We start from the raw sequence: 26158 nt of genomic DNA, 5'->3' as shown, positions 1-26158 counted from the left end.
TGGCTGACCAATATGGTGACCTGCTTAATTACAAAGCACTGTAAGTGAAAGCTTAACAAATGCTTTTTGTGTGTAACCTACTCTGTTTAAATGTTGAGAGAAACTGATTGCAGTCCTGTAGACACCGTTTTGTAGGGAACTGTAGAGTTCAACTAGGAAAAGAGAAAAGCAGAAATTCTAGGGTAAGCATGAAGACAACAACAGGCAGTTATTATATAATAATGCATTCAGAAAGGTTTGGTGGGAGGAGTAAAGTAGCATACTTCAGAATGAACTAAGATTTATAGCTAGGAAACCTAAGCAAGAGAGCAATGCAGTAAATAAACACTTGCCAGATTTTAAAGATATACCAGAAAAACTAAATCAATTATTCACAATTGTACAACTAGAAAATTGCCAGTAAAAGCACTTCATGTATAGCTAGCTCAAGTTATTCAAGTCATAAAAGCACTTCTTCAATGTGTGTGTGCAATTTAAACATTAAAAAACACATGCAGCAAGGAGGAGCTCTGATTATACACTTTCTCTAGGTACAGGTTCAGTTTAAACACAAATATTACCACAGAAATTCAGTAAAGTCACTAGCTATTTAAAGAGCCTCTGAAAAACAAAATAGAGCAGTCTGTGCAGAATCAGAATTTAGCAGCAGGTCATTCAGTTACACAAAAAACAGTGAAAGATCCATACAATGAAGAAACTTACACAAAGTCACACCAGGTCAGCCAAGGGGGGAAGAGCGAGGGAAATCCTAAGCACCTAGATTTGAAAATGATGCCTGTACTAAATTGTAGCAGTTTAACCTGTTTGAGGAAAGAGGGGGGTGGGGAAAAGAGAAGGCAGTGGGGGTGGTTACAGTTAATACCCTGATTGACTCAAGACACCACACCAGAAATAAGTGGAAATCTGCACTCAGCACTGTGTTATTTGCACTCAGTACTTTAATGTTACTTGCACTCAGCACTGTAATTTCACTTATGTTTAGCAGGAAAGAAAGACCAACAGTATACAATTTTGGGAATTTTTACAAGGGTTGCTTGTTCAAATGTCAGGCTATTGCAGTTTATAAGGTTTCCTAAGGTGTCCTAAAGCTATAAGGTAAGTATTACAACTGTAATGTAAGAGTCAATTTACTGCAGTTACAGGGGAAGGAGGCAACCACTCAAGTAGAAACAAAGAGCCCTATGGCTGACCAATATGGTGACCTGCTTAATTACAAAGCACTGTAAGTGAAAGCTTAACAAATGCTTTTTGTGTGTAACCTACTCTGTTTAAATGTTGCGAGAAACTGATTGCAGTCCTGTAGACACCATTTTGTAGGGAACTGTAGAGTTCAATCTGTTTAAATGTTGAGAGAAACTGATTGCAGTCCTGTAGACACCGTTTTGTAGGGAACTTTAGAGTTCAATCTGTTTAAATGTTGAGAGAAACTGATTGCAGTCCTGTAGACACCGTTTTGTAGGGAACTGTAGAGTTCAAACAAAGTCACACCAGGTCAGCCAAGGGGGGGAGAGAGAGGGAAATCCTAAGCACCTAGATTTGAAAATGGTGTGTTGTGGTTTGGAGATAAAGTGAGGGTGGGTGATTTGGTGTGTATAACAGTAGTGCTTTGACAGCATGTGAGAACTGAGAGAAAGAGTAATGTAGTTAAAAGGAGAAGGAGAAATAGTATATTAAGAATAGTAAGCATATTAGTAATTAGAGTAGTGTGAGATAGATGAGATTGTTAGTTCAGAGGGTGATGAAAAACTATAGGAATGGTGTAAGAGTGTGAGTACTAAGGGGGTGGGGATTTAAAGAGGTGTGGGCATGTTGTGTTGTATGATTGGCTAGTGAAGTGGGTGGAGGAGGTGCGGTTAACTATAAAGGAAATTGAGTAAGGGGTGGGCGGGAATGGGGGCAGGGTAGGGAAGCGAAGTGAGCCCGAGTGATAGCGAGGGTGAATGGAGCAGGCCACACAAAACCAGATGCAACTAGGCCAGGACAAACAATCAGCCAGGTTACTTCTTGTATGGTAGTTTGTAGCACTTTTACTGTTTGCAAATAACTTCTGTGTCCCTGGGTTTGGTTGTTATTAGCAAATGTGTAGGTTTTACTCCAACTGGTTAACCCACTCAAACTTTTTAAGTTGCTTCCAATAAGGAGTAACAGCCACAACCTGTGTATTTGATTTATTTAAAAAATGCTCAGTGAGACCTAAAAGCAGCTGGTGATTGATTTAGAAGTAATGCTGCCACCTAGTGGTATAGCTTGGAACCAGGTCTACACTGTGGGGGGGGGGGTAGAGCCAGTTGACCCTGCAAGTGTGCACTACCTTTACAGCAGATTAAAAGCTTAAGGATATATCCACATTAGCTTTGTGGAGTGTTTGTTGCCTATATTAGTAAAAATAATTGATTCTTTCTGATGGTACATACATTTACTTTTGAAACATTTATTCTCAAATGTTTAGGTTGATGCTTGTCTAAAACAGCTTCAGGTTGCAATTGAGGGGACTTCCTATGGGTGAAGGAAGCTAACTGTGGAAAATGTTCTGTAAGGGAAGAGACAATATAAGAAATATTAGGTGGTTGAAAGTAGTGTACTGGAGTTTGAATATGAAGAGTTAGTTACACAATGCCTAATACCTTGTAGCTACTATGCTGAGTTTCAGACATTTAACATAAGTACAATGTTTGGCATCCTGTTAGCTTTTTTGTATGGTTGACAGGTAACAATGACAGCATTAATAACTCATGCACAGTGGAAAGACTTTCAAGAAATGAAAACCAAGTTTCCTTCATTCAAGCAAAAATATACTGGCTTTTAAATTACTTTCTTATAATATAGTAACAACTTTAGTAGCTATGCAAGTGCTTGCAAGGTTCAGCTGTTACCGCAAGTTATATAATATGGAGTAACACACTCTCTATTCAAGACCAGGAAGTCTAGGACATATTACTAGAGTAATAGGAGCATGCAATATATCATTTTAAGGAGATGGAAGGCTGCACTGAGTGAGGGGGGTGGATGACAGAACAGAGAACACTTTCTGTCGGCAGCCTTAACTCAGAGTCCCATTCACATCTTCTAATTTATTAAACAAGTATATGCTAGTAGTTAAAACATAGAGGCTGTGAATTACATTTATGGACTTATGAAAGCAGCAGTCACACACCAGCTATTATCTGACTAAAGCCTCTGTTGCTAGATCTTCTTTTATTGATACTATAGAACTAACCAATCATCTCCAGTTCTTCTTTTATCATTTATTTATGCTTCTCTCATAAAAATGCTAAAGTCAACATACGTAATGTATGGGGCTCATTGTCTAGGCTGAATTTAAACAGCTCATTTGCTCTCTGAACATATAATTGTTCAAAATCTCTTGAGCCGTATGTACCTTATCAATTCTCCTGCAGGATAACAGCTCTTATATCATTCTAAAAGGCATTTACTTTGAGCACATCTGTTTTTTTCATCTCATAAAACTTTAGTATTGGTGCATGTATGGCTAGTTTCTAGAACACTGAACATTCTAAAACCCTGTTCCTGTCACAGTTCCATTCGTATGCTATAACTCACTCTAGGAGCACTCATATAGGCATAGATGTTTCAGACAAATTAGCCAAATGCTTAATTCCTAGAAACATCTGAAAGGCCTGATTGTTTTTGACCTTTGCATTCGCAGACATACTTGCATTTTTTTCTGGATCAAGTTTCAGCCCCTCTAATTTTAAAATATGACCTAAATATTTAAAACATGCTAGACTGATTATACATATTTTCTTATTTAACTTGACATTATGTTGTCCTAATATTTTAGCAACTGTGCCAGTTCTCTTTCATGTTCATCTCATGTCTGACCCCTATTAGGTTATTAGTTATGTTTGTTGAATCTTCAAAGCCTCCATTTACCATGGTAACAGTCTACTGCTGATGAAATATAAATCAGGATATTTAAAAATGTGTACATTCCAATTGCATATTAAATGTATACAGTTTGGAGCTTTGGTTCATTGAACTTAATCTGCCAGAAACCATAGTTTGCATCTAGTTGGTTCATATGGGTATACTAGGCTAAAGACCACTAGGGCCCTTATAAGGCTTGCTGTGCAATCCAAATGTGACCCACAAATTTGATTTATATAGGTGGTGATATACTTGACTGCTTCTGTCCGTCAGAGACAGAGCAGTCATATCATGGGTGAATTTTCAAGTATAGAAAAAAAATAACATATACCATTCTTGAAACCATATCTTCAATGGTAACAAAGAATAACATCATTATTTGTTCTCTATAGTCAGTTCTTGAACATCAATAGAAAGTGAGTTATCTTTCATCACAACATTGACTATATTCTTCATATGTTCTGTCGGCTCTAGTTCTTTCTCGATGACACCAAAGCTCTCCATTCTTTTTGGTTTCTGTTCAGCTTTACTCAGGAGTGCTACTGATATATTTCTGAAAGCATAAATCACTGGCAGTCAGTAGGTTTTATTTGTATGCGATATTCCCCTGGCATGTTTCCTAAGCTTGTGAATAAATCAATACAGTCATGTAGGATGTTACTGCTATGGTTTTATACAACATCTGAGGTGTCTTTATGGCATTGTGATTTAGTCTATGTACACATCATCTTTAGTTTTACACTATAAATTCATTTTACCATTCCACCACAATGCTTAAAATATTAGGACAGTTCACTTCATTGGGTGCTACCTTTTGAAGGAGTATAGGCTTCCCATCAGTTTTGCAGAAATGGTACCACTCAACACAAATAAGCTGGTAATGTAAACACAGCTCTCCTCTCACAGCCTTCTAGAATCAGTTGTTTAAAGGTATCTGGAGACAGAATACCACACTCTTTATCTAGGTTTAGTTCAACTTCTATATCTTGGCCTTAAATTCTCAGCATTTCTTTTTCATTGTTTTGCATTGCACACATAACTCAGGCTCTTTGATGTATTTTCAAACTTCCCAGAATCAAGCCTCTTCTCTTCAATAGCACCAAGAACCAGCTAATGTTCATATTTATGTTGGATAACCTTCCATGTTTATTCATCAACCTTACTTGCAATTATAGACCTTAGGAGATGTCCCCATCTAATACATTTTGTAGGGTTGATTAAATGATGGGCAATACTTGCTAGCATGCTTACAGTCACAGCTACTCTAGGCTGTAATAAAAGTGATGCAAGCAGTTTGACCACCATCTTGGCTAATTACATGGTTCTCTTTTTCATATGCACCAGTTTTACAACATATCCTACTTTTATTTCTCACTTTTGCTGATTTATCTGATTCATATTTTACTTACATAGTTCCTTTTCATCATTTTATTATTTTAACTGTGTACTAATAAATTACTTGTGTTGCACTCATTCACAGTTTTTATTTTGTCAGTTCTGTTTGTTATAGCATCATGCCCTTTGTTTCATCATTTCATATACTATAAATTGTTATATCTCTTCTTGCAGAATCATGCAACCTTGCAAAATTCACATTGTTTTCTCTGTAATTCATCTCAGTAACACACGTTTCTAGCCTCTGTAGGACTTTATAGGGTTGAGAAAAACAAATGTTTGACAAATGACTAGTTTTTTTTCTGAGCTCACAATAATTACTGAATTTCTATATACATGATGCTTGTTGTCTTTTGCTTTAGTAAGAAAAATAATTGAACACCATTATAGCTTCGTCCACAGCAATTTACAGGAATGAAAAAACATTGTACTGATTGTTTTGTGATAATCCATACCTATTAAGAAAGAAACCAAATTGCTAGATACAAAGTTGCAAGTTTTCCATTTAATTTCAGTCTAGTGAAAGAATTCTAGGAGGGTGCAGCTGAGATATTTTTCCATTCAGAATCATACTTCTGCAAACGCAAACAGAAAAACTATTGACAACAGATATATTTTCACACCTGTGAACAGATTTTTTACAGTTCTGGCAAATACTTCCCTACTCTCTGTTAGTATGCCATATCTGGATCTTTAATAAATAATATAAGATACCCATAAAACACTATGTACTCTTCATTACGTCTACATTTAACATGAGATCCCTTAAAAGAAGCTGTGTACCACATGACATTCAAATTAATGAGGCTGGCTGATCAGCCTTTAACATGCACAGCCAAGTATGAAACATATAGTACACATTTTTGCTACTGTATTTTTTTAAATATTTCAGTTTGTTCACTATCTAATATTGTGCTGTACTGTAAACAATCTGTCACGCTGGAAGTGGGAGAAAAATCACAGTCATCAGACATCACTATTTGTGCAGTCATAATGGATGTTTTGTTTTTTCACCTCAGGCAGAGCACAAAATACATAAATGTAGCCAATAGGATGTAAATTTTGAAAGGTTTGAAAAGTTTATGAGCAACTCTGAACTGTTTAGTTCTGTTGCAATATGGTGATATGGTTTAGTTATACTTTTAGAATGTGAATGTTTTTTAACTGTGCTCTCATTACATTTATCTGGCATTGCTTAGATTGGAATGTGATTTGACTGAGTTTTAGTTTTGATGTCATTGTTGTTTATTTTAATTACACTTTCTTTTTGTGTGTAGGTGATGATGTAGGAAATAGGTGTTGCTATGAAATATTATATAATGGGGTTATAAAACCTTTGCAGCAGCCAATAAGAATCATGCATTAGACTTCTAGGAGTCAATTATTTCCTTAACAACTCAAATGGAAGAATGACAATTATACGCATGAGGCACACAACAGATCAACAAATTATGACAGGAAAATGGCAGTCACCACTTAAATAATGGAAATACAAAACAGAAACAGAAAAAATCGACACATGCCACACCTTTCACTTTTACAGCACATAGTTCATTTTGCTGAATGTGTGTGTGTGTGTATATATATATATATATATATATATATATATATATATATATATATCTATATATATATATATATATATATATATATATATATATATATATATATATTAATTAATTATGTAACTAAGTATCCTTACTTCTTGTTACAAATATCAAGAGTCAACATGGTTTCCTAGAAGTATCTTTTTAATTCTCTCATACCACCTTGCTAAAGAATAAACAAATGTTTCTTGCATAAACCAAAAAAGATAACCCAGTCATGAAGTCAGTAAGCCACACCAAAAATATATATGTGTAAATGACCAGAAACCACATTAAAAAATAAAATGTTTTCTTTAGTAATTTAGGAGTAAAGCCATGGCTATAATGGTGTCAGTTACTCCCTCCTGGCATGAGAATTCAATCCTTTAAGATAAACTTAGCCAGTCAGGAATAAATCTCACCTTAACTGCTACCACCTGAAACATTAAACCTGTATTATCATTCCAGCTTCAGTCACAATTTTTAGAGCTTTAATTGGCAACTTCATTCTTTACATTAATGCTACACAAAAAGCGGCAGTCACATGGTGCAATCCATACAACACCTGAAAGATTCCTGCTCTGGAAAACTGGAAATATGCCAGCAATCCATGCCTCTCAGCTGTTCAGATTTTAAAGGAACACTCCTATTTTTTAGTCATACTTTTGTACCATCCCTTCTAAAAGGGAAATAATTTTGGGAAGGTTTAAGTTTATAGTACCATCATTTAAAAAGTGCCTCTAATCTGGGGCCTTTTAACTAATTACTTTTTGCTTTGTCCCTAACTCTGGAAATAAAAGCTTTCTCTTTACAACCATATAGAGTAGGGTTACTGGTGTCAACATGAAAAGCTTTAACCAATGTGTATAATATCATGACTGAATCAATAAATTTGCAACATTAGTCCTTTAAAATATTAAATGCATGCAGTGAAAAATGTAATATTCTTCTTAAAAAGAAATGCTTTTAAGCTTTACAAACTCCAGCAGCATTAAAGCAATGAGATAACTGTGTTAGGTAAAGTCTGCTCATGGGTCTACTTCTAAATTTCAAACTTTCAAAACTCTGAATTTCTTATGAGCAAGACCATATGATCAAAGTTTTGAAACTTCAAAATGTAAATAAAAAAAAAATCTTTTTTAAAGTTTCTGCAGGGGGGCAATCCCCCTTGAACCCCTTACTAATTAAATATATCAACTTCAAGATAGCATTACAGCAACGAAAATGGTAAATATACCGTTCTGCTCTGTTTGGCGATCTCCATTTAAATGGTTTGAAGTTTTAAAACTTCAATCTTATGGTCTCGACCATAAGAAATTTGAGGTTTTGAAACTTTGAAATTTAGAAGTAGACCCCTTCTCATACATATGTGCTCTAAACAGGATTTGTCAGTGTGCCCCTTCTTCTTTTAAAAATTTATTGAAACGAAATATTCCGGAAAGAAAATAGTTCCCGTATAATGTACACATTTATGACATAGTATTTTAACAGTTGTGTCTTTGCCTTTAAATGACTGTTGGTTCACATGCTGCTGCAAATGCAAGAAACAGTCTTACTGCTACTGCTGCTTAGTGCTTTATATGCCCACTCAGCATGCTTCTGCAGTATAAACAAAGAATTCAATATGATACAGATATCAGCTGCTGTAGCAAGTTAAAAATATATGTGCACACAGCAGATACAAAACTTTGTTTGCTTCAGCCCTTTTTCTGTGCTGAAGCAAAAAATATTAGCACTTAGCAAGCCAAACTTCCTGAGTGCAGTTCGACAGTGCTGCAGTTTTAAAAATCTTTATTTTCCTAATATACAAGACTAAAGCAATTAAGCTCTTCAGAAGTACAACTGCAAATGCATTTCATGCAAGAGCACACAAGACTGTAGATTTTTTAAAGTTCCAAAACTTCATGTGAACACAAAACTGTGTACAGACGGGCATGAGCACTCGTGTGTTTGGTTTACTCTTCTCCACGTTCCTTTACATAATGGATTTCCAACCGCTTGCCAATTAAGAAATTTATTTCTGAAACAAAATATAAGGAAAAAAGAATTACTGCTGAGTAAGACTGTTTTCATGCTCATTAATAATAACAAGTTAGTTTACAGAATGTTAAGGTGCTGTCCACTTTTTTAACATATAATATCAAAAGAAGGCAGTTTATTTATCTAGCCTGTCTGCTGGAGTGATTCTAGTATTTAGCTATTACTCTGCTGAAATTCAGCTGAATGTGGATTTGGTTTCACCTTGTAGACATTTCCCAGCATGATGGCCAGTTCCAAACACCCAGGAGACAATTATGTGATCAGACTTGCTCTTTACTAGATGGCTTCAAATGGGTAAGCACAATGCAATTATATGATATCCTGCATGCACTCTAGCCTTATGGGATACTTATAAACACACACTACACTAATTAAATCAAACTAAGTGCTATAATGATTGAATGTATGCAGCTATTGCTTCCAACCTTCTGTCAAATTACATTATATCATCAAAGATGTTGGTAGAGTTTGTGGAAAGATGGAAACAGTGATGAACAATTCAGTAGTTATACTCAGAAAATGGCGAAGAATGCAAAAAGTTCAGGATTTTTAACTGTACTTGAAAATGAAGGTTCTTTCATGTGAGGTGTACCTATTACAGTTTACTGTTGAGTTGTGGATTTATTTCTGAGCGCTGATATCTGCTTCTTTGATTCTTAGTATTTTTATTTTCTTTGGTTGTCTTATTTTTCTAGGAAGTGGTGTGTACTGATAAGTACTTCCACCAAAAAGTATCATTTCATCAGTACACGGCTGGCATTAAGACAAGTGGATGGCGTGATGGTACCCATCATGGTGTTCCCCATTTTCCTGAAGCTTTCTTTTTCCCATTCATTAATGGGCACACCTTCCCATACTTTCACTAGTCATCATTCGCTTTCACTATTATGTGCTCTGACCATCTTTCTGAGTGTCTTGGGCAGCTGGCAAACATTTTCTTTTGCAGCTGCACATCCCACACTCCCCGTATAAAGGTCTTTACTTTCTGCTCCCTCTAAACTGGTATAACTGAGGCCAAATATCTTAGGGCATCTTAATAAAACTTTTTTTCAGTCTCCTGTTCAGTGAAATGGGTATGACTGCCCAAAACTCATTACTGAAAGACAAGTCGAGGACACAATCAAATGCCATACCACCCAGCTCCCATCAACTGCTTCCTTTACTGGTCCACAATGGTATTACTCCCATGAAGTCTTCATGACAAGATCAGGCAGGAAATGAATAATTTATGTAATGCTGGGTAGGTTATATGATATATAGCAATATATGTGAAGTAAAATGTTTATGTTAATTTCAGTGTGATTGCATTTATATAAATGTAAATTTGCTTATATCACAAGTGATAATTTAATAAAAGTATAAACAATAAAAAAGAAAAAAAAAAGACTGGCCACTTACATGTGAATAAAAGTGTTGCCAAAATGTGGAGCACAGCCTCTTATAATGCAGAACAAATGGGCAAAATATAGAACACTTACTGACATCTTCATCAAGGAAGCTCATAGGATGGTTGAAATGTCTTACTGTATAGTTATAAATCATTCTTTTGATGAATTACTATAATTCAGTATTATTTACCATGAACATTAGTTATAACTCTTAACACTGAATGTGTGACAGATACTTTCATTGTGGAAGTACCAGGATCATGGACTTTAAAAAGTCAAAATGAGGAATGTTTCTTCCACTGAAGTACATTTGAGAGGTATGCTGTTTATTTTATTCTGCTGAGTTTGGAATTCTCTTTCTTATGGCAGTTGTTGTTTGTCTTTCGGCTTTTTCCCAGTAAGGGGTCGCCACAGTGGAACTGCGGTCCGCTAATGATTGGCAGTAGATTTTTACGAAACGCCAAGGTGCCAGCTCAACACCCAGCCTTCCTCAACCTACAAATTACTGCAACAGCTGCACTCTGCAAATGGCTGCTTTTATAGTCTTTCACCACTGGTAGGAAGAGAATGCAAACTTGCATTTGGTTTGATTTAAACCCCCTAGCAATGAGCAACTGGCATTTATCAACCAAGGCTGACACACATACACACAATGTGCTACTTGGCAGAATCAAATCTCCTGTCAGTACCACGGTGGGCTATCTGCACAAAGCTGAACTAAAAAAAAAAAAATACAGCAGGGCCATACTTTCTAGATGTCATATATTATGAGGAATGTGACCCATTTTTACTCCTAGAATCCTCTGTACTGAGGGAGATGACAGTTTGCTCACTGCCCAATGGGATCTAGAAGCATATATTTTGTGCATCTGTAATTATTAACCTTCCAGAATTGCAGAAAGCCATCACTGCCACAGTTACCTTTTACAGTTAGGCAGTACACAGAGTTTCATTCGTCAGGCAAATCAAGAGTGAGAAGCAACAAGTAAATGAGCTGACAGTCTAAATATTTCATCATAGATAACTATGCTGCTTTTATGATTGCACCCTTTCTCGAGGCATTAGTACATAGAAGGAAATCAGCAAAGTTGTGAGTTTGATTCCTACGTTTTTTCACTTGTAAGCTAATGAGACTCTGAACACGACACTTAACCAGATGTTACTCCTGAATGGGGAAACATGCCCATTTAGGTTTACTGAGATAAATAAATAACCTGACCTGTTCTTATGCTGACACATAGATGATCACCAATGCATACCTACCTCTGACACAAGGAGACAGCCATGCATTAACAGGTAAGTGGAAAATACAATGAAGCACAAAAAGATAATGCCATCCTTGCTGATACACTGTTCCTAAAATTCAAGCTTCATGTGGATGAACTATTACATTTGTGCCATACACAATAATAAAGAAAGCCTTTAGTTACCCATCAGTATCAGTTCCATCGCCTGCACATTGATGGCTCTGGGAATTCATTGCTGGCGACTGGCAGGCTACACATACTGTGTACCCTTCCCGCAAATACAGCATCCAGCGGGCATATGGTCGATGCTCTCTTGTGCAGTAAGGTGACAATGATTCAATTCTAAATTTCACACAGTATCTGCAGAAACAAAAATGTATTGTACAGAATTTGTAAATTTTAAGTCCATTTTGAAAACATGGTTTTGGAGTTAAATATTCTTACTTTGAGGAGCTATCATCCAGAATGAGATGACAAAAACTGCATTTAATAATTTTATTAAAGTAATGCCTGACCTAATCTGCAGCTGCATGGAGTAACAGTGAATAAAAGACTTTAGAGCATTGCCATGTATATATATATATATATATATATATATATATATATATATATATATATATATATATATATATATATATATATATATATATATATATATATATGGGTCTACTGCTTTTGGTCGAATTACATTTGGTCAAAAATGATTTCAGGCAGCCCACTTCACTGAAAGCTCATATAGCCCCTGCCCCACTCCAGTGCGACCCTGGAGTGAGAAAATAAAGTAAGGGGGTGTGGTGGGCACAGCCCCCACATTTTGCAACTAGTTGTTACTGATGTTATATGTTTAAAGGTATTTTTAATGGAGACACATATATATAATAGTGCATACACTGCAATTACCCTCCTTACTTTATATTCTCACTCCAGGGACGCACTGCAGTGGGGGAGGGGCTATATTGCATTTTCGACCAAATGGGTTTTCAGTGAAATGCATTTTTGGTCAAATGGGTTGCCTGAAATAATTTTCGACCAAATGTAATTCGACCAAAAGTAGTAGACCCATATATATATATATATATATATATATATATATATATATATATATATATATATAAAACTATACACACACACACACACACGTATTTGAGTAAGAGGAATAATAGCTGATGAGATTGCTTGAAACATGAAACAATCACCATCATCAGTAAATAGCTTCATTGTCAACTAAAATTATCTAACTAAAGTAATTTCATATGTAAACCTATAGGTTACATTTGTAATTGCCAAATGAAAAAAATATATCATTAGTAACACTGTGGGATGTTACCCCTACCCTGAAACAGAGCAGTGCCACTATACATTTTTAAGTATAATGTTTAACCAGTACTTATGCTTCAAAATATTATCTTGAAATAACATTAGCATTACTATACTTTTGACCTAATATCCTCCTTTGCCCTCCTCCTCCTGATGAATCTGTATAATGGCAATTCAAGTTCTGATAACAAAGCCACCCTATAACTTAGATGAGCCTTCATTAGAGTCACACACTAAGACAGCATCTCTGAATTAGGCCAGTGGGCACTCTAGGTTCAGTAGCAACATAATTGACTGTGAAAGTCAAATAGTCAGGTTTCTGTGGCATTGACATAAAAGTTGTTTTGTATTGGTGCACCAGTATGACGCATCTTAGGTAAAAAGAAATAGTGCAGAGTAATCATCATACATCTGTAAATTCTGCTTTGGTCATCACCCATTTAGTAGCCATGCATGGTCATTCTAGTTGCCCATTTCTCTGTTAATATCGCTATGGTATTCATCATCCATTCATCTATGGCTGTGGTATAGTCATTGTTCAATTAATGCTTCTCGGGTTTTCCATCATACATCTGACTTTGTTTTAATCATTACAAATAATTCAATCAAGCAATTCAAATTATATCCATATACCTATAAATAATCATATCATAAAGTTATAAACACATGAATGAAATGAATAATAAAATGATACAAAAAAATGACAAGGGAAAATGGCAAGTTGATCTTTAAAGCCAGAATTAATCAGTAGTGATGAAATCATCATCAGCCCCCTTTTTTCCCCTTTTCTACTTTGGGTTAGGGTGTCATGTCAAATGTTGTCATCTGTCTTGATTCAATGCCACTCTCATAACTTCTTCAACACCCATGCCTGACTGTCACAGGTCTTCTTTCACACAGTCCATCCTCCTCTTTGCTGGATGCCCTAGTTTTCTCTTGCCTTCTTCCCGTCTGTCCCAAATCTTCTTCACCATATTGTCTTCCACTTTCCTTCACATGTGCCTGAAACACCGTAATCTGTTGCTTTTTGAGTTTTTCTGCAATTGGAGCTACTTTGGCTTCTGCTCTGATGTCCTCATTTCTTCATCTGTCCCACAGTGTGCATCCTACCACCCATCTCAGGCACTTCATCTCCATCTTCTTTATCTTCCTCAGTTGCTCTGCCTTTACTGCCCAGATTTCTGTACCATAGACTGGTACTGGTCACACCACTGTTTTGTACACCATACTTTTTAGCTTCTTTGGCATTCTCCTGTCATACACTACCAGTGACACTTTGTGCCAGTTGGCTGCAATCCCTTTGATTCTACCTTTGACCTCATCATGCAGACTGCACTTCTCCTCATCCACCCCTTCAAGATATTTGAAGCTGTTAACCTGTTCCACTATTTTCCCTTCTATCTCAATTGTCAGCTTTTTCTGATCTCCATTTGCCGCTGTTACAACTGTCTCATCTGTAGTCAGTTTCATCCAATGTGCCTTCAGTTTTGCATTCCATTCTCCTATCCTTTGATGAAGTTCTTGCTCAGAGTCTGCCTGTAATGCCACATCATCTGCATAGAGCAACTTTTTCAATCTGCCCCCTCCAACCAGTTTGCTAAATCTCCAGTATTTACATCAGTAGGCTCAGAGCTGAACCCTGAAGCACAACCCTCTAGGAACCACTCTGTGAGGCTGAACATTGTTCATACTTGAGTAATTTGTTCCTTGTACATAGCTTGTACTAATTCTACTAATGTTTCTGTGACTTTGAACAATCACGGGACTGCACAAATCAGCTATCTTGGGACTGTGTCATAAGCTTTCTCCAAGTCTAGGCATGCACAGTTGGACTCTTTCTTCTTTCTAGCTTCTTCACAAGTATCTGTCTCACTACAAACATTAGGTCACTTATGCTGCATCCTTCTCTCAGTCTGAACTGCTCATCTCCCATCTTACTTTCTACTACTCTGCACATTAATTTATCAGTCACCCTCTCTAAAACTTTAAAGCAATGCAACAGGAGTCTGATACCTCTATACTGGCCACAGTTGTGAATGCTCCCTTTGTTTTCGAACACTGGTACTGGTATGCTTATCATCTGGGATACACCTTTCTCTCCATACTGCTATGAGTACCCTCAGGAGCCATTTCTCCCCTATCTCACTCAACATCTTTACCGTATCTGTTGTGACCTCATCTAAGCCTGCTGCTATCCCTGACTTCATTTTCCTTACTGCCCTTCTTACTTTTTTTGTGGAGGGCTCCTCCTCTTCTCATCATAGACTGAGTCTGGGACAGTACTGCTTATGTGAGATTTTTTTCATTAAAGAGCTGCTGGAAGCATTTTTTCCATCTGCCTGTGATGCTCTGTGGACTGGTGACTGCTGGCATCCTTTATTAAGGGTGTCTGCCTATCTTCTTTATCTTTTTGCTTTTGCCTTGCAACCTGATATAGTTTCTTTGTGCCGTGTATTGAGTCACTTTCCGGAAGCTGGTAGAGTGCCTCTGATGCTTTGTTCTTTGCTATTGCAATTGCTTTCTTAGCTTCTTTGTTAGGCAACCAGTATTATTTCCTAGCCTGCTCTGTTGTTTCTAACTCCCAGTTGTTCTTGTATTCCTTTCTTTTGATGACTTTATGGACAACTGTATTTCACTTCCCATGCGTACCTTATTTCTATACCTGGTTTGGCCACATTTCTGTTCTGCAGTCCTCACACATGCAGTTTTAAGGTGTTGCCATTATTCAACTCCACCTATTTTCTCCTCTTCTTGAGGTGCTAGAGGTCTAAGTAATTCCTTCAGCAGTTACACTTTCTCTCCAGTCAGCTTCCAGGACTTCAGGTTGTTCTCTGTTGATCTTAGAACCTGTTCTGACCACTGCTTGCAGCTGATCTGACTGTTTCACTGAGAATGACTTTGCAGCTGTTGATTCTACCACAGTACCCTTTCTTTAGTAGGAGGAAGTCTACCTGAGTGATCTTGTTGAACCATATGTATAGCCACCATTAAACCATTTGCCAGATAGAAGTCTGGAATGTCCTGTCCTTTTTAATTTCTGTTGCTAATACCCATGTGGTTCTTATCAGTCCTCATATCCTGTCCTGTCTGTCCTGATATGTGCATTCAGGTCACCCATTATCAGGACTTCAGTTCATGTTGTCCTGCTTTATCTAGTAGGTCCTGCAACTGTCTGAATGCACCCTTTTCTACATCATTACAATCCTGCTGTTGGGGCATAGGCTGAGATTAAGAATATAGTGCCCTATCCTTACACTGGAGTATGTCATTAATTTTGATGATATGTCTCTCTACTGTCTGAAGCCTCTTGCTTACCACAATGTGAATTCTAGCCTGTCCTCCTCCCAAGTAGACTCTGGATCCCCCAGCACTGCACTACGCTTCCATCTTGTCCCTTATTATCATGTCGTCCACTTCCAAGCTCTGGCTTGTCAGTGAACCTACATTGAGTGTGGCAATTCTTAGTTCATTTTTAGCAGTTTGATTATTTTTATGTCCAGCTTTCACTCAACAGAGCTATCTCAGGTAATCCAAGCTGGGCAACTAGATATCCAGGGGTTTATGGCAAGCACACCATGGACAATTCTATGGGTCCCTGGTGTAGGTTAGAGTAGGCTGGGGTCCTCAACCCATTTATGACTGGCAAGCACCTATTTGGACATTAATCAACACCTCCATATCACCTAGAGCCATATTTCTTTAGTCCTACCACAGTGTGCAATCTGTGATCTGTGTTGCCCTAGCTTGAAGATACTGCACACCACAGTGCATTTGGTATAAACAACTCTTCTCCCTATAGGGGGCCATCTAGAATCTGTGCTGCTGTCAACAGCCCTGGTTTTGGATGAGTCTGAGATGGAAACATGCAGCATGTTTTTCAGAGGTGGGAGGAACTCCACAGAGACACATGGAGAACATGCAATCTCCAAACAGGCACTGACCAAAGATCAGGATCAAATCTTATACTTTGTGCATGGGAGTTGAAGACCTTAACCATTATGGCAACTGGTCTTCTAGAAGTAGAATAGTCCTGATAAATAATGCAGCTCTTAAGGGACCTTTTAAAGTAGATGATAGCAAGGCTTTCCCAAAGCTGATAGGGTGATGAATTCCAGAGGAGTGTGGTCTGGCATGAAAAAAAATGAGATATTTTATCCAACAGCACAGGGAGACTCACCAGTATTTGTCAACTGAACAGAAAGTGAGAACCAAACAGTATGTAACCAGAAGTTCCCCATGAAGTTCCACCCAATTATGTTAGAATTAAATTTTCCATCAGACCACTGGAAGCTTGTGCAGATGCTGAAGAGGAGACTAGCTTTGGCTGGAACTAGCTTTTCCAGTCTGCAGCCTGATTGCAGACTTTTGTCACAGGTGGAGGTATTGAAGGCCAGAATAGTGTAGCCCAAAGTCAATACTGTTTTAATAATCAAAAAGGGTGGATATCATTGTATGAATCTAACAAAATTGTTTTCTGATGGAAACAAGTTTAATCCAGATTATATTTTTCAGAAGCTATTTTAACAATCCCTTTTATTTCATTCTTCAGTACAGCTAAAATCATTGTGGATCAACCCAAAATTTCACATTTTACACACCATGTAAGATTATTCACTTATTCTGTTTTTCTTTGATTATTGAGAAAGTCTGATAGGACAGAGCCCCTTTTCAGTGGCGTTCTGGGAAGGAAAGTTCCACAAATCATACATTTGCAGGGGAACTTAACTCATGCTAACAGTCAACATGTACATTACACTAATGTATACATAATTTAACTGGTGATCACCAAGTTGCATATACAATATAGTACATACACCAAGTAAGCTCACTTGCATTTATAGAATGCTAAACGTTACTTTACAGGGTATCTATATACAAGTGGCGTAGCTGGAGATGGGGGGAGTTTGGGGGCGAGAGGGGCGGCACTTTGGGACTGTCACTTTTATTTAAAATCTGTACTGTTTTTTTGAAGCAGTCTTCTTTAAGAACAGCTGTTTTGGGTACAAAAACATACACAGACATCCTGTTCTTCCTGTCCGCCCACGCTATTTGAAATTGCTTCATCTTCTTCCCCTGCTTTTTGGTGTTGGTGTTTTTTTTTACTGCTTCAGCTTACAATTCTTCAAGTAAGGGAATTTAGTTTACGAGTGGTGCAGGAGTGTTCAATGCAAATGCAAAGCATTTGTGTCAATTCAGGGGAGGGGTGTGTGTGTGTGTGTGTGTGTGTGTGTGTGTGTGTGTGTGTGTGTGTGTGTGTGTGTAAAATGCCCCAGTTAGTTATACCTGGTTAGTGTTACTCAGGCTCAAACCCTGTACAGTAGGTACAAGGAGTGACAGCCTGAATTCTCTACCCATACCATCACTTGTTTATGGTTCAAGGAACTGAGTCCATAGCTCTCAACTGTCCAGATTTGCACAGAATGTTAAGCTCATTCTTTTGGTCTGTTCCTCTTAAAATTTGTGGTTTTCTGGCAAATCAGTAAGAACTGAATTCACTAAATAATGATAGCCATTTAAGTTTCAGTCTTCCTATTTTTCAGGAAATGCATGGTAACACAAAACATTTTATTCTAGTAACTTTCTAAGATTATACAAGCAATGTTTAAAATGTGTCCCTGGTTTTGTCCCCCACCCAATACATTTTGGCTTTTTCCAGATTTCCTGTGTTGCAAAGTTGAGAGAGATGAGTGTCAAGTGGATTTTACAAGGAGCTGACAACTTCAGGGGAAGAGTAGTTTTGTGCTGCTTATGCCAAACTTATTTACACTGTTAGTAGCACAACAGGTAGTATCCTTGATTTTGAAGCAGAAGGCTGTGGGTTCTACTCCCACAGTATGTAGATGGATTGCTGATACTGCACTGTGTTGTACTTTAAAGGGGGTGGATGTTGCAGTTCTGAGAATGTCCTCCTTTGGAGGAGATACCTAGTAACTATGACATGTTATCAGTTTTCCATCCCCTATTGGAATATTACTAGCTTATCATTTTTTAATGAAACATAGGCAATTCATACTTCAAGGGTAACAGGTACTTTATTTGTGGATGAAGGAATGAAATATAAAGTTGTTTGCTAGCAGCAACCTCTTCATTAGTTACAGATTTCTTTAATGTGGAATTATTTTGATGACTTTTATCTCTGCAGAGATTGTGACTATTTACTGATATTGGTGGATTGCAATGAGAGAAATTTGAGTAGACTTTTATGATGCAAATATTCTGAATTGTGCAGTTTTGTCATTATTGGTTCATGCATTTTGTTTCATTGCTTACTGGAAAAATGTTCAAAACAATAAATTTGAAACATGCTCTAACAAGTGTGCTATATTATGCAAGGAATATTATTTAATACAATCAGGAAGGTGACTCAAAGAACACATGTGTGTTTGCATGGTCCTATGTATGTCTGCAAGGGGCCTATGATTTGAAAACATCCCAAAAGTAAACTTCATCCACCACTGGCCAGATGCATTTTCTTTGAATGTGGGTTTCAATGAATGTGAGTTTCAAGGGCAGAGAAGTTTTAATGCTAAGTCTGTTTTCATTGTGAGACTGTATTGCTTTGTTTAGTAGATGTCTACCAGTGTTTGTGCTATAAAATTTACAATAAAAGTTTTAAATGAAATCCAAGTAATCATTGTAGAAGTAAAGCATAAAAAGGATGCACATTACAGTGTTTATGGTCAATGTGGAGAAATAGCCAAGTAATGGGACACTGGAATGGCTGTGAGAAAGGATGGCTGTGTATGGGGTGGGCCCCATTTGACCATGATTTTGTGAATGGGGGGGGGGCGGCACAAAGTCTAGCTTTACCACTGTCTATATAGTCATGTTTTAATTTTAGTACACAGCAAATGAGACATATGCATATTTTATTTAAACTCTTAAAATTCATTTGAGACTTGTAACCAGCAGAAAACAGTGCGAAGATTATTATGAAATTAGTTTGGCATAAATGCATGAAAAGGGGAGTTAATGTTGGGGTTGGTGCAAGGGAAGAACTATTTTGTTGACAAGTGTGATTTCACTGACCCTGGGATTCATTAACAATTTATTAGGCATTGCGCTAAGTCTTAATGACTTAAAGAGTGTTACATGATAAGGAGCAGCTCTAATCGAATATACATGCTGCTCATCATACTTCATGGTGGCAAGACCCTCTTCATGGCCTGCAGTAACCGTTAGTGGCCGTGAAAGGTGCTTGCAAGCATAAGCACAGAATCTAAACAAAATGTCTTACTTCTTTTTTTTTTCTCCAAATATTTTTACTTTTCTTCTTCTCTGTTTTGTTTGCATATTTCAATTCCAGTCATTTTAGAAGTCACAATTCAGTTACATAGCAGAATAAATATAGTCATAATTAGGTGCATCTTGTTGCAAGAGAATTTTCAGTGTTACAATATAATACATAATACAGATAAAATTCTATATAGAATATATACAAGGGCTACAGAAAATCGACTTCTGATTAAGATTTGTGTCACAGTTTACATACTACTCATAACTGATTCATTCGTAACTGATTCATTCATAATATGAGGCTTAGATTAGACACAAACTCATGAAAGGATATGTCTTATGCCCTTTTCAGTTTACATTCACAATAATTTGTCTTTTGTCATCTATCTATGCTTTTAAAATATGATCCAGCAGAAGTGTCCAGTATTTTAGAAAATAGGAATGCTTACTTTGGCTATTTGTTATCAGTTTATGTGCTGATGTATACTTATTACCATACTTCTGAAGCCCTCCCATGACAATTTGGTTCAATCTAACCAGTTCTGAGTAATGTACAATCTTAATAGAGACTAGAGGGTTATTAGAATATGCAGATTAAGGCTGGGTAACTTTTGAGAGGGAATATGCAAAATTGCAAATTCCCATAATAGTGTAGATTTTTGATACCCCATCTTCTCTAGTCACTGTCAGTGAGCACCATCATTTCTAAGTACATTTACAGCTCCAGAAGGTATGGAATAGGTCTGCTGTTTGTGAGTAGCAGCATGGACAGTTTGGTGAAATGTCTGAGATGAAATTGTTGAGTATTTCTGGGGTAAAGTAAGCATTGCTGGTTATCATTAATTGAATATACATGAGTTTCTTAAAGGGATTCATTTTAAAGTTGTTTTGATAAATTTAGATTTTTGCTTTTCAGTAATTTCTTTGAGCTTTTCAACCCAGTATTTTGAATACAAAATAGATGGTTGATATCTAAGGGCTACTACAAGCTTATATGTATTTGATGGGATTTTTTTCCCTTAAGGTAAGTTCCATAATGTACTGCATGCATTTATGCCTTTATCATTTACTTCAAAATCTGCTATTATTGAAGTGTGCATTTCTTTAATTTGCCTTAGCATTACGATGTGTCCTTTTAAAAGGTTAAGGATATACCTTGTCCTCTAAAGATTTTTTCCTGTCTGCAAATATCCCAAACATTGCATTTCTTAATGAGCGGATAGTGTCCAAGTTTATCATCTCTTTATTTAATCTGAGGTTTGGATTCAGATGTATTGGTTGTAACAGGATGTAAGTATTTGTTAAGTTTAGTGCTTCTATCATTCTTTGAAATCTAATTGTTCTATGTTTTATTGAGATATGAAATCTGCTATCCTTTTGATTTTCCTAATTTATAAATGGAAGAGCTTTGAGACTGATTTTACTGTTTTTTGACGTAGTCATACCATAATTTAATCCATAGTGGATACCATTCTTTACCCCTGGGATTTTATTCAGCAACTTGAATCATCCTGCTCGAACATATTATATCACAATACAAAAAGTCAGGTAGTCCCAGTCCTCCCTTTTCCTTAGGATACATTAACTTCTGATAGCTGATTCTGACAGACTTAGGGTACCAGATGAACTTAGCTAAAGCTACATTTATCCCCAGATTCATGAACAGTCTGTGCAAGAATAGTCTATTCTTGCATGGACTGTTCCGTGTAGGAATACAGCAGCAGCACACCCTACATATTAATGAGGGCACGCTGCTGTATTCCTACACCTACATGATCCATGTACGAGTGGAGGGGGGGCATGTATAATTCCTGCACTTAAACACACACCCTGCACTCAGAAAGTCTCGCATGGCACAAAGAAGGAAGTAGCATAATATTAGAGCCTACAATATTTCAGTGTCCGTGGACACTGAAATGTAAAACTGAGTATGTCAGTGTCCGTGGACACTGAAATGAGAAAAAAAAAAAAAAAACATACATTCCCTAAGAACTAGCCTGCACAGTACATGACTGCCCCCAGAATGGCCAGATCCCTGCATCACATGCCTGCAACCTGCTGATAAATATATGTAGTGATTTAAAAATTATTTTTTATTATTTTTTTTACAATAAAAAAGAAAGTTTAAGCAAAGTGCAGCAGGTTTGTGTGCCACAGCACTTAGCTCAGCCCAGCTTAAATGCTGTTTAAGAGTCAAATAGAATTGTGAAGGAAAAATGCTTGCTGCTGATGTAGTGTAGTGGTTAGAGCTCTTGTTTAACATGCAAGACATGCATGGTTTGAATCCTAACTCTGGCCAATATATTTTATGTGTGGAAGCAGTTGTAAATTAATTTTTATGAATTGGAATAAGTCATATGCCTCATGTATGGTAGTGTAGGGCTGGGAAAATGCCATATGGAAATGTAAAAAAATTCTTAAATTTTTTTTTTAAATAATTGTTTGCGGCCAGATAAGCCTGTCACAGCTCTGCTGAAACCAGCTAAAAATTGCTTAAGCATGAAAATATAAGCACAGAGCTACCCATAGCTTAACATATTTGAAAATCGGCCAATCACAGAAAAATGTGGGATAATGGCCATATTTAAACCACACAAGTGGGGATATAGCCATATCTCTTCGAGTCTGATCAGGACAGCAACAATATCAGGAATAGGAGAGGGTGTTCACTTTCGGGTGCAATGCTGGGGCATCCAGGAATCCAGGGTCATAGTTGGACTCCTTATGAAAGACCATGAAGCCAGACTGTTGCAGGGCCAGTACCAGGGCTCCCAGTACAAAGCAGAGGCCTGGGACCATCTGGCACATGATCTCACCAGTGCCACTGGAATTCCCCAAACTGGTGAGCAGGTGTGTCATCAATATGATGATCTAAAGCATAGGGGGAGTGAGCTCTTGGCCCAGTGGATCCAAGAGGCACAAGTGGAGGAGGTCCCAGAAATTTGTAAGTATCCAGTCTGTGTATTTGTAAATAATTATTAAAAAATTGTATATGTTACTGTACAGGTGTGCTTAATTTGTGTTCTTTCCCCATACATCTGCCATTGAGAGGGCCGCGAACATTGATGCCCATGTACAGTGCTTGGTCCAACTGTGCTGAGAGTTTGGTGAGTACAGAAATATTAATATCTGCTGTAATAAATCAGAAATAGTAAAGGTATTACTGTCTGTATATATAACTGTGCTCTAACTGTACTGAATAAATGCATGTGTCAGGCTGCCAGTGTCAGAACTCAGTAGTGCCAGCTGCTGTGTAATACAAAGGTTTGTAGCAAACAAGGTACAACTGAAGAGTGGAAGAGTAGGATATGTATTAGTCTGTCTGAAAGAACCTGCTAAGAAACTGCTGTTTTCAGGGCTATTGCAACAGTTACAGATGAGAAGCAGTCCTCCTGTGCAGATCATGCAGTAATGCTAACTGTGGATTTCTGAGTTACAGAAAGTGTTATGTCAAAATAATAAAGCTGACTACCACAAACTGTTGTCTTTCATTTGTCCTGTATCTGAAAAGTACAACTGTGTAGCTGCAGCAGCATGCAGTAACTGAGGTGTAGCACTGTTCATCTGCATAGTTCAGAATGTGGATCTGAAACAACTGACAAAGTGCAAAAGTAAATATTTTCTTCAGTAATGTCTTGTACTGTGTTCCTGCCAGCATTGCCTTGTGTTAACCTTTGAATTTCAGCTGTATGTAGTCCTGAATGTAAAGTGTGAGACACTAACAGATGCAGACTGCAAAAGTAGAGTGTATTGACTTGATTCTAAATTGAAGTATATTTTATTAAAATGTCCAAATGTCTAGTTTTAATAATCTGCTCATATTGTGTAAACAGTAACATCAACAGTTTTTATTCAGATTTTTGCTGTAGTTATTAGGGAAAACAAATAAAAAGACATTTGATAAAAAAGTAGTGTGCAGAAAAGTATGTACTAGACAGAAATAACTCAAGTGAGAAATGCCGTTTCCCCAGTAGCTTGGTCTGATAAGGACTAGGTCTGTAGTTCTTTTTGCACACACACACCACGGTTTGAATCCAGGGACTGCTACTAACATGTCTTTCTAGTTCTATAGCTGCAAACTTGAAAATTGGTAGAAACACTAATCTATTGTGAACAGATATTTTCCCCACAGTTAAAGAAATATTTGCAGAAGCAGTATGATGGGTATATGTATGAAATGTGTACAAATGTTCTGTTCAGCAGCCCCAGTCCTACAAATAGAAGCAGGCTAGCCATCTACACTATGCAGTCTGGCCAATACAATCCTCTCAAGTGTCACGCTGTCACGGATAGTGTCCCCTGTTGCCAAGAAACCTGCACCCAGATAACATCATGGTACACGTATGCCAAAAGAACACTTCGAGAGCAGCAGGACAGGGAACACATTGTTACTTCTACCAGTAAGTATGACAGGTATGAGTCCCCTATACTTATGTACGTAGAGTTGTCATACCTTGCCCCACAGTACTCCAGGTGCACATATGTACAGGTGTGTATGTGCTGTACTAGCTCCATGGCCCAGGCAGAGGTTACGGGAGGGCAGAATAGTAGTGTATTGAGAAGTATCACTGAATGCAGTTGTTAATGGAATTATTCCCTCTTACCCCACCACTCATCTGCTCCAATAATTGCACAAAATGTAATATGGGTATGTTGTTACCAAAACTTATTGTTGGGACCTTTGTTCCAATTTGGTTATTATATTTGAAACTGTGTGCATACTAACATACCTTGTTGAATAACCATTGTTGTTGGCCTGTTGTCATAAATATAACCAGCATGCTGTTGCAATCCTGACTGCCATTCCATTTCTGCATGTGTTCTGTTTGCCATGCCACTGTTACAATTCCATTGTTCTGGGTCAACTGGAACACCCATGCATACTGTCTCGACTAATGTTGATATGTTTTGTTCATGACTAACCAATACACTTTGTTAATTCTCACTCCTTAGCACGTTAAGGAAGACCAATCCTGATGGATCTGCCTCTCCCACCCCACCTGCCAGAGGCACTGGGTCCCAGCACATCTGGGACCCAACCCGGACCTTCCTCATCTGCTGGTCCTGCACCACCCTTGGGTTGAACTGCTGCAGGGGATGGGGATCGTCCTCCCCCTGCATGCGGGAGCAGTGAGGATGTTGTGACTGAGTGAGAGATCCGGGGCATGGTGCACAGTGTCCACCAGTCGAAGCTGTATGAATGAGTGCACCAGGTGGAGGGCAGACTGGCACAGCTTGAGGGGTAGCAGGCCCCTAAAACACAGCCCCCAGCACACCACCTTTGAGGCAGTGAAGGTGTAGTGGGTGACTGCCATCGGGTGGGGACATCAGTCCCACTACTACCATCTAGGGGGGGGTCATGGGCATCCGATTCCCAACCACCCTCCCTGTCCAAGGTGTCTCCCCCCATGTGTTACACACCACCCCTGTCTGCAAATAAAACCTCTCCTACCAAATGTCCCTACCCATACTTACCTACACTCCTTCCCTAACATCCCACTCTTACATTAAAAAAAGGGCATCTGTCCGAAAACAAAAATTACATCCCATACATAGCTCTGCATTTCGCCAGAGACATGGTCCCCTAACTCAATCTACTCCACTAATTATCATTAGTGAATGCCACCCACACTTCTCCCTGTGGGGTGTGAGGCTTTAAAATTCCAAACTGCCCACATTTATATCAGCTGTAGCTGTCGAAGAAATGCAGAGCTATGGTCCTTTGCTACACCTATCCTGCACATCCCTAGCTGCCTCTCACCTTGTTTTTCCCGCTGCTTGCCCCCATTTCACCACTTTCCTGTCTCCCTTTTTTTCTTTTCTTTCTTTAAAATTATCACGGGTTTAAGCAGACATAAGTGGACGTAAGCGCAAACCCACTTACAACTGCTTAAAAGTGCATTAATCACTCTGTATTCAACAGCCCTTGTTCTGCCCACAGCAGCAAAACAATCAGCCTTTGTAAGACTTGAACCCAGGACCCTGCACACCATTGCGACAGTAATCTACCACTAAGCCATCTGAGCTGTAGATATGACTGACGTTTTTCAAACATATTCAG

The 26158-nt window shown here is 37.8% G+C and overlaps 1 protein-coding gene across 3 annotated transcripts in view; it reads right to left on the bottom strand.

Annotated features, from left to right (window-relative positions):
- Positions 1-7113: 7113 nt before the first annotated feature.
- The window catches only part of SBSPON (somatomedin B and thrombospondin type 1 domain containing), a 795447-nt gene continuing 776402 nt past the window's right edge, over positions 7114-26158 (bottom strand). For all 3 annotated transcript variants that reach the window (XM_044067232.1, XM_044067230.1, XM_044067231.1), the window contains 2 exons: positions 11728-11904; positions 7114-8889 (listed from right to left, as the gene is read on the bottom strand). In XM_044067232.1, coding sequence (XP_043923167.1) covers positions 8772-8889; positions 11728-11904 — 295 coding nt within the window. In that variant the 3' untranslated portion in view covers positions 7114-8771. The remainder of the gene's footprint in view (positions 8890-11727; positions 11905-26158) is intronic.

This window comes from Protopterus annectens, chromosome 3.part1, assembly GCF_019279795.1.
Source record: "Protopterus annectens isolate FY-2018-M chromosome 3.part1, PAN1.0, whole genome shotgun sequence".
Classification (NCBI taxonomy): Eukaryota; Metazoa; Chordata; order Ceratodontiformes; family Protopteridae; genus Protopterus; species Protopterus annectens.
This window is presented reverse-complemented; position numbering and strand designations above follow the sequence as displayed.